Here is a 9496-nt window from a genome sequence, read left to right as displayed (position 1 = left end):
ATACACACTATCCAAAAAAAAAAGTATTATACACTATTAAATTTTAATTAAGTGGTGATAGATTTCCAATAGACAACAATAACAGTCTTTAAAGATAAAGTCAGATCACAAATGAATCCAAATCCTTTAAGAAATTATGTTATAGAACTAGTAGCCGGTTTGTTACCTGTAAAAGATACAACTTGTCATTGTATGTGCTCGGGGGTGTAGAGCCTTACCATAGTCTCAATCTTACCTAATCACCACTCCGAAGCTCATAAACGAATCAACAATAAATAAACAAATATGGAGTACATAATGTATTTAAATTTTAATACGTCACAACAGATGTATATATAAATCAGAAGTACACAGCAACAACAGCTCATTTAAACAACTCATCGTATAAAATAAAATCCTCAACACAGTTTGGCTTCATGAGTACTTCAGTTGCCTCTGTATTTCCATTTTTATGTCCAGATACCAACAATCTCATCACACTTTTTTTCGACTGACCAATTTTCTTTTCGACTCCTCTTCGTCGAAACCAGCCTGATAGCGATAGAATACTATTCATAAGGTACTACTTATTATAAATTTTACTACAGTTTTTTTCGACCCAGAAGGAAGGAAGGAAAAAAAAGGAAAATTTCTGGAAATCCAGAATTTCCAGCTGTGTAAGCGATATCTTGAAAACTTGCAAGGCATTTCTACAACATTCTTTAGCTTGCGGAATTCACGAGATGTATAGGAATAGGGACTCATATATATTTATTCTAAACATTCCAGTTTTGACTTAACGGCGCAGATTTTTTTTTTATTTTTTTGGTTTTTGATTCCAATCACTAATTGGACTGTGAATAGCGTTTCCTTTCCTCCATCGGGTACGCAAATCTTTTTTAACACGTTCTTCCATCTTTCTTCAGCTTTTGTACATATATATATATACATACATATCTATATTTTCTTTTCCGGGAAATTGACGACGACAGAGAAACGGCGGACGATCCTAAGTTGGTGAGCATTGGTTTCTGGGTTTCTCTTATTATCTCTTTGTTGTTTGTTTCACTTAATAACTGTTGTATTGGGTTCTGTATGTAACTCTGCTGTTGTTTCTTCTCACTCCTTTAAATAATCTCAAGGTTATGGCATCTTCTGGCAAAGCCTGTGGAATGGAAGAGAGCTCGTCAAGCACACCAAAAATTTCTCTTTTGGATCATGTCAACGGCTTTCACTATAACGCACTCAAGAAATCTGATAATTTTGTTATTGACATGGATGCCTTCTCTCATGGAATCAATAAAGATAGTACTAATAACGCAAATTCAAGAATTACTGTAAGTTTTTTTTTCTTTTTTTAATTTTCGAGAAAGCACGTTATTGGCTTTGCGGGCAATTCAATTCAACGGCTTTCTCTTTCTCAAGCATAGTTGTTATCTTCTCTCTTTTTCTCTACTTTAATTCTTAATTTTTGTTAAAGAAACCGTTTCTTTATGTTTAAATATAGAAGAAACCCCATAAACTTCTGATTGTCTTGTTTTATTATTGACGGCTGTGCTTTGGTTTTAATGTAAACGTTAATTATGGAAAAAGTTGCAGAAAAGCCTTTCGAGAAAAGGATCCCAGCGTGGCGGCTGCGGCGCTGAGAAGAAGTCTAATTCTAATGCTAATGACAGAGATGCCACTCTTGCTGCATCCTCTCCCAGAGGTAACATTTTCATTAATTAGACATACCAAAGTCAACCCTTAGAAAATAATTCGATGAAGGATTTGGGCTAACAGAGTATTCACCAAAAGAGAGAGAATGTTACTCTTTGCTGGAAGGTGGAATTTCAAATTTGTATGAAAGAGAGCGTTAAAGAAACTTTAGCCGTAGACCGTTCGATTACATTGATCAACTTAGCTTGGCTGGTTGCCGAATAGTTTGTTTGATCTCTTACTGGTCCCCGATTTGCCAGGGAGATGCAAATCGCTAGAAAACAATACTTGGAATAAAATTAAGATTTGGCCAAATATGATATATGTTTGTCGTATATATGCTAAATTACAAATATTTTATCTCCAAGACTCCAACCTGTACTGGTCTCTCATTGAGCTGGGTGACCCCAATCGTCTAATGCCACGTCCCCCGATCCTCCATGTGCTTGTTGTTGTTGTTGTTATTATTAGTACTACCATGGATGAATTAGTCGGACTGTTATAATTTGGTTGTTGTAATCTTAGTCTTCTGAATTTAAGTGTTGTATGGGGTCAAAGAAGTTGGTGATCCTACGGTTGAGAAAGTGAAATGTTACCAAACTGCTGGATCAACTACAGGTGGGTCATGAAACTTAAATTGGGACTCGGGCCTTTTTGTTTTATCAACTAGTTTGGTGCAAGTTTGGTTGAAGAATATCATTGTTTTGCGTGCTGCTTTACATGATTGGGAATTTGGTGGTGAAATGTTAGCTAGCTAGCAAAGTGGTACACTCTCAAGTGCAAATTTGGTCTCAATTTACTAAGTGCAACTGTTCATGCAGGGCCTGGCACGCCTGAAAAGCCAGCGGGGGCTGCCATAGGGTCCACGGATATCCCTCAAGTTCATCACCAGATTACTATAACGACCGGCAACATCATCACAACCCCAGATAGCAAAAGCGGTTTCAAGAGAAATAGTTTGAAGCGTTCTTCTCATTCATGGGCTATTGATCCTAAAAGGGTTCTTCTCTTCTTTGCCACCTTGTGGGTTTATAGTCCTAACTTCTACCAACATGCTTTAGCTCTGGAATTTGAAACGCGTAATAAATCTTCTTATGTTTGTTTACGACAGGTCGAGCCTGGGAACAATTCTGCTGATATACTTCACGCTATCCTTGAAGCACAGTGCTGAAGAAAATAATTTGGATTATAAAAGTTGATAGTAAGTACTGTGGTATCAAAACCTAAGTACATCAGTGACCACATCATGAAGTTGAATGCATCACAGAAAGAAACATGAGCAGGCTTAGCTTATGGTAGAGGTTCTTTTTGTAATTACTGTCTTCTTTAAAACAAAGTGAGGCTGCAAAATTCACAACAAAAAGAAAGCAGCAGAAGATAAAAACTACACGTCAGCAAAAGCTAACCGACGTTCCATTAGCATGACTACAAGCTCGGCAATCCTCTACTTTTTCAAGACTCCATAAGGATTTTAGAAATGAAGACAATGACATGCTGCATTATGACAAAGAGGAGGAATCTTCTTTAATTATATGTTATTGCAGAGATCAGGAAAAGGGGGAAAAATAAAAGTGATGTCTTTAACCTCTGTGGTTTCTAGTGCTTTTCTGCTCAGCTTAATGGAAGATCGCAAAGTTACTTTTTGCCATTTTTTTAGCAAACTATTTTCCTTTCCCATACCTTCCATTTTGTATTTTGATAGCTCTTTTTGGTATATCACCTTAGTGGTCTCTTTTTGTGGTTTGTGGTTCTCATGTGAGCCAGGAATTAGCACATATCAGAGCTTTCAAGTAATAAAGTATTCGCGTGTGTGCGCTAAAGCATGCGCAGCTTTAAGCTTTTTCTAGTTACCTGGAAGAATAGGACCCCCTATCTTACATGCATGTAAGATACGGATTGCTGGAAGAATAAAGGAATACCTATGAATAAACCTATAAATGCTTCTAACTTATTATGCCGACCATTGAATAGACAGGGAATTCACTTACTCGGGCAACTTGGATGCAACTTCAATTAGAAAGTAGAAATCCATCCATGGACTTTCAACCTTGGCTTCACCGACCACACATTTCCAAGGGGGCAAGGATCGGTTAACTGTCTTTCTCAAGTTGATTCTTCTAGTCCGTCCACAATAAAATACAAGTTTTATTTTTCTTCTAAACAAATACAATGTCGAGATTTTCCTCTTAGAACACCATTACCAACTACTGAACCTGATGACATCTCCTAATAATATCACAAACCTACTCCATTGACTTTCCCCATAGATTCACCAATCATAAACATCCCAACGGGTAAGTTTGGTTTATTCGCTTTTTGTGTGGCTAAATTTTCAGACTTTCTGTAGAAGACTGTAACGAGTATGCTAATTGTTTTACATCTAAATTAATACAACTTTGTACAAGACCATAATGAGCATACAAGACCATAATGAGTATGCTAACTGTTTTACATCTAAATGAATACAACTCTGAGATTTCTTCTTGTAAAATAATTAAAAGCGATCTTCCAACAAAGATAGAAACCCACTCTGCAGACTGTCAACAAATGTTCAACAACCACAAATTTTTTCCAAGAGTGGTTTAATCTCTCTTGTTTTCTGTTTCTCCAGTTAAACCATTGATTCCTGTGGACAAGTGATCCTGTTAGTTTTATAGATTACATTCTCTGAGAGAAACCATGATGGATGATAAATGTTAGAAAAGACTTGAAAAAGGTTACGCAAATCATGATACTTCATGAATTAACCATGATGGATGATACGGGGGCAATCTACCTTCAACTCATTTATTCATATGGTTTAATTGCCAAAAGTTACCATGTATTGACATTAATGACTATTTGCTTTGGAGTTTATCTCTTCATTGGATAAACACATAAGAAAGCCATACGTCATCAGACTGGCTTCACTCAACAATCTATTGCATCAATGATAAGAAAGCTGAAAAGTGTGATGGCTATACCCTGTATTCAAATATTTTTTGCAGAATTTGCAATTGATGATGGATCTGATGTTGGCTCACCATTATTGAACATCAATATCTAATCAGTCATCCTTCATATGAAAGAATAAGAACTTTACCTCTTCTAGTAGCGTTTTGAGATTCGTGGCATTGAGCATTTGTGTTTCCGGTCGTGATAAAGTCTCAATACAACTGCTGCAGTTTCTTCAATAGCTTTGCCAGTCACTTCTGCAGTAACAAACAACCAACAATTTTATTTCTATAAACATAGGGTTCAATACGGCTTAAATTCTGAATGTTTTAAGAACCATAAGTAAAAGTGTAATCACATAACTCGTAGATAAACAAATGAACAAATGAAACTTGATTTGTCTCACCAATTACAGGCCAAACCGGATTCTGCGCAAATATCCTGCCAGCAAATTCTAATTCCTCTCTAACGTAATCCATCTCAGAATAATTGCTCCTTATTTCATCTCGGAATCCCAAACTCCTAGCTCTTGCTTTTCTAATAGATTGCAGGACTAGAGGATTAATTGTCAAACCAAAAACCTTTTCTGGGTCTACTTGAAAAAGACTCGTAGGCAATTCTACACCCATCACAATTGGGACATTTGCCACTTTGTATCCCTTCTGAGCTAAATAGATGGATAACGGTGTTTTTCCAGTACGAGAAACACCTGATAGAATAATGTCGGCTTTGTGCAAATTTTGTGGAAGGGCACCATCATCTTGCTTAATGGTAAATTCAATAGCCTCTATGCGACGAAAGTACTCCTCACCAAGAGGAAAATTTCGGCCCGGAGCACCTCGGGGAAGGCCAGAAGGTGAGACGCCTATATGGGATGCAATTGCCTCCGTAATTGGTCCCAATACGTCAGTGGACAGAATACCCCAAAGCTCGCAGGCCTTTTTAGCAGACTCTGCCATGGAAGGATCGGCTAAGGTGTAAACAAGCATTGCCCCTTCCTTGGCCGCTTGCTTTAGTATCACCATCAACTGCTCTACATCATCAATCTGACAGAATTGTTGCAACTACAATATGTCAGTGCTCACATTTTAGCTGATTAAATTAAATGAGATTTCAACATTAAGCAAAACAATGCAGATTATAGTAATAAGTATGGAATCATTTTCTAACATATTATGCATCTCAAGATAAAGAGAAGGCCTGATTCAAAACAGTTTGTCCTTCAATGATCTCTTGTTTTATTCCATCCACTTGGAATGCGGGGTCAGGTATCCCTTTAGTTTTGATAAGTACCTTGAGAAGCACATAATAAAAGTGCTTCCTGAAAAAGCAACAGATATGGTGATTTGGCAAAAGTGCTTTTAGAAGAAACTTGCCCCATCAAACAAGGCCACAGACTTCAACATAATAAAATATCAAGGTATCGGACATAGGGGGAGAAAATAAAAAGACGAACATACCCCTGAGAAGAGGTGGGTATTTACAGCACAGTTTCGATCTACTAAACAGTGTTCGAACTGTCCCAACGCAGCATTAACGGAGTGCTCCGCCGTCCATCCAGTGCCGTCAGAGACCATGTAAATGGACTTCCCTTCCATCGCCTCTACGTTATCCTCACCGCCGCTTATTCTTTCCGGCTCCAAATCAACACCATCTCTGTCTCTAACTTGAAAATTAACAGACGACTGGGGGGACCGGTGGCCGAACCGGTCCAATTTACGACCTGATCGTACAGCGCGGGCCCTCGACCAGCGGTTCAGCTGAGGGCTGCTCTTCAGTTTCTGAGCCTGGGGTTTAGAGTCAGGCTCGGATGTGGTTTGGCCGGGGGCGGTTGGCGTGGAGTGGAGGTTCGGGAGGTTGGAACTTAGACAAGCTATCATTTTGTTTCACTATTACTAATCTTCTTGAAGGGAGATTTCATTCGCACATACACATTGATATTAGGAAAAAGAAGCTGAGCTGCAAAAGTGGTAAGGAATGGATGGAAGCGATATTAAAATTCTTCGGATTTTTTTTTTAAAATGAACGTGTTTTTTTTTTTTTTTGGTTAATTTTATATTATTCGTTATAAATTATTTTCTCATTTTTAAAATTTTAATTTATTAATATTTTTTATTAAAAAAATCATTGATTCACTCCTTTTTTTTAATCTTTTTTTTAAAATAAGAGTAACTGAAGTTTTTAAAAATTAAGAGTTATATAAAGATATTCACTTTATGGGAGATAACCCAAAATTTTCCTCTTTTCTCTTTAAAATTGGCTAATACCAATAATTGTTTTTCACATCCAGTAATTGATTTATATAACTATCAAATTTTCATGGAACATAATTTAAAGATATTTTTATAGAAGACGTGTTAGAATAAAAATACATTTCATAAATATTAAAAAATACATATTTATTAAAGATATTATTAAATTATATTTTCAACGCCCACTCCCAAATAGAGATCGCATTCATGCGATGCAAATATAATATGATGTAGGATTAATAGGGTATTTTCACTAGGACTATAATTTAAGCTACAGATGTTCGTTTAGGAAATGTGATGATAATATATTGTTTCGAATCTCCAGACGAAACAAGTCTAATCCCATGTGTTATGTCATATTAACCACGTGGTTGGATCAAGAATTTGTTTCTTTCATGGTCATTTTGAAAGTTTTAGTTATTTTTTATTTTTTTCTATTGCTTTAAGGATTTTTATCTTTTTTTTTAGATATCAAATATGGTTTTTTTTTTTGTTTTTCTTGTTTCAATTAGTACAATCATAATTATAACAATAATTTGGGTTTACTTATTTTGTTATATTCGCATTATTTAAGATTTGTACTATAGGGTCTTAAAAACCTAATTTTGTCATTTAGATTTTCTATAAATAATATTTCAGACATTCGAAAACATGTATTTCTATATCTTTTATCAAGCTTTATCTTTTCCTTTTTGGTCATAATATATGGTAAGAATCAAGACTATAATGTGAAGCACATATGGCAACAGTCAAAATCATTATGACATAGACAAATGGTAAGAATCAAGACCATTATGACATTCACATATGGCACTAGTTAAGGCCGTTATGTCATATGCATATAGAAAGTGTATCAAGAACATTATGTGCATGTCAATGTGGAAGATTTCATTTATAATGTTTGATTATTTTCCTTTTACCTTTTAAAAGTCTTGTATAAATAGGCTTTTGAGTCTTGAGAAATAATAAACGAAACGAATCAAACCAAGAGTAGCACTATTGGCACTCATCAATAATCTTATTAAAACTCCATTGTACTTTTTACAATTTTAACCATGCAAGAAATTACATTAAAAGACAAATAAAAACCGAACAAAACTCTTGCATGCAGCTTGCACAATTCCGGTAGGAATTTGGATGCAAAACTACTCTTCTCTGCACCCATTCAAAATAATGGAGAAAAAGCTCAACTAATAAACAGTTGACTATATATGTTCACAAATTTTTACTATTAATTTTTGGCCTATGGCGAGATTCTAAATTGTTTAGTCAAATTTGATGAGTTAATTTTCAATATTTATAAACACATCTCTCTCTCTTTAAAAGCTCTCTAAATCCCCGTATACTATATTATTATTATTATTATTTATTTTGTATTTGATGCTTCATTGATGTTGATGCATGCAATTAAATTGTAATAACCATGGAACCTTTCTATTTCAAGCGTTCTAGAATAAGAAATTAGTAGAAGAAGAAATCTTCTCACGACAAAGATATTATCATTTTCGCTTCTAGATGAAGGTTCATTATTATATTAAAGTTTTACCACTCCTCCTTAGAAAAATATGATTTTATAGCATATAAAAATGGAATATTTTGCTAAAATTCCTTGTATTGTCTTCTTATTTCTCAAACCCCCCTACATTTTCTTTTTAATGTAAATTGAGGCAAACTATTAGACCTCCGTTCTTTATATAGATCTTATTATTATTATTATTATTATTATTATTATTATTATTCAATCATTGTGAACAAGGGTATCATGGGAATTGAAGGTGGTGTTATAAGAGGAAAAGTTTTTTGCAATTATTAAATGGGGTGTAACTAGAGAAGGGGTTGTGAGAGAATTATTGACGGGTGCCAATAGTACCACTCTCAAATCAAATTATGCTCCCACTCTTTGTCCATTCCAACGAACCCAAATCATTATCTTATACTCTCATGTATTATGACTTGTGCAATTGGTTTTATTTTGCATTTACAATTTTTCACTCGAATATTTTCTCTATTTCAAATACTTTAAATTTACAAACATAAAGAAGAAGTCAATTGTAAAAGAGTAAGAACTTGATAGAAGCTACACTTTATCCCAATTTGTACTTGCAGGAAAGGTAATATTGTGAAGTTTACATAAAATATCAACATTTTGAGAATGCTACAGAACAAACGAACTTTATACTTATTTTTATTTTCTGAAATAGAATACTGAAATAAATTAAAAATACACATACTTTAGTTATCTACATCTTTATTTATTTTGAGGAATACAAGCTTACTTGTGTTGTAAGAACACCAATAATTGCACATTTGAGAGGTTAATTTAGCTGTGAAATTGGAGAAAGAGCCCTACTAATTGATCAGAGGCTAATTGTTCGGGGGATTATTTTAGAAATTAAAAAAAAATATATAAATAGAGAAGTGTCTTGATAAGGATAATAGAGGGGTGCGAATAGCACGACCCATATATTATTATACCCACTTAACAATAGATATAAAGATCTTATACTGTAGGCTTGTAGAGAATCACACAAAATTAGTTAGCAACTAAATAAAGATACTCGAAGTACTACATCGCCCTTTCACGTTTCTAATTGAACTAACCCTGTCTATATCATATTTTATATTCAACTTTC

At 34.7% G+C, this 9496-nt stretch overlaps 2 protein-coding genes across 5 annotated transcripts; one reads left to right on the top strand and one right to left on the bottom strand.

Annotated features, from left to right (window-relative positions):
* Nucleotides 1-510: 510 nt before the first annotated feature.
* On the top strand, nt 511-3566 carry LOC18052489. Its single transcript, XM_024190415.1, has 6 exons — nt 511-559; nt 906-996; nt 1122-1316; nt 1573-1687; nt 2499-2700; nt 2789-3566. Exons 3-6 carry the CDS (start codon nt 1125-1127, stop codon nt 2874-2876), a joined length of 597 nt encoding a protein of 198 aa, XP_024046183.1. The 5' UTR covers nt 511-559; nt 906-996; nt 1122-1124; the 3' UTR covers nt 2877-3566.
* A 390-nt stretch (nt 3567-3956) lies between these two features.
* Nucleotides 3957-6629, bottom strand: LOC18052488 (probable pyruvate, phosphate dikinase regulatory protein, chloroplastic). 4 transcript variants are annotated; one of them, XM_006449035.2, is made up of 4 exons: nt 6072-6629; nt 5018-5657; nt 4760-4868; nt 3957-4303 (listed from the first exon to the last, which is right to left on the bottom strand). In XM_006449035.2, the coding sequence occupies exons 1-3, from the start codon at nt 6489-6491 to the stop codon at nt 4765-4767; spliced, it is 1164 nt and encodes a 387-aa protein (XP_006449098.1). In that variant the 5' UTR covers nt 6492-6629; the 3' UTR covers nt 3957-4303; nt 4760-4764. The 4 variants fall into 4 exon arrangements, with proteins under 4 accessions (XP_006449098.1, XP_024046180.1, XP_006449099.1 ...); XM_024190412.1 differs by lacking the exon at nt 3957-4303 and adding an exon at nt 4435-4536; XM_024190413.1 differs by lacking the exon at nt 3957-4303 and adding an exon at nt 4580-4595.
* Between the last annotated feature and the right edge of the window lie 2867 nt (nt 6630-9496).

Source organism: Citrus clementina, unplaced genomic scaffold (assembly GCF_000493195.1).
Source record: "Citrus clementina cultivar Clemenules unplaced genomic scaffold, Citrus_clementina_v1.0 scaffold_2, whole genome shotgun sequence".
In the NCBI taxonomy this organism is placed as follows: Eukaryota; Viridiplantae; Streptophyta; class Magnoliopsida; order Sapindales; family Rutaceae; genus Citrus; species Citrus x clementina.
Note: the sequence above shows the minus strand (reverse complement) of the source record. Positions and strands in the feature narration are given on the sequence as shown.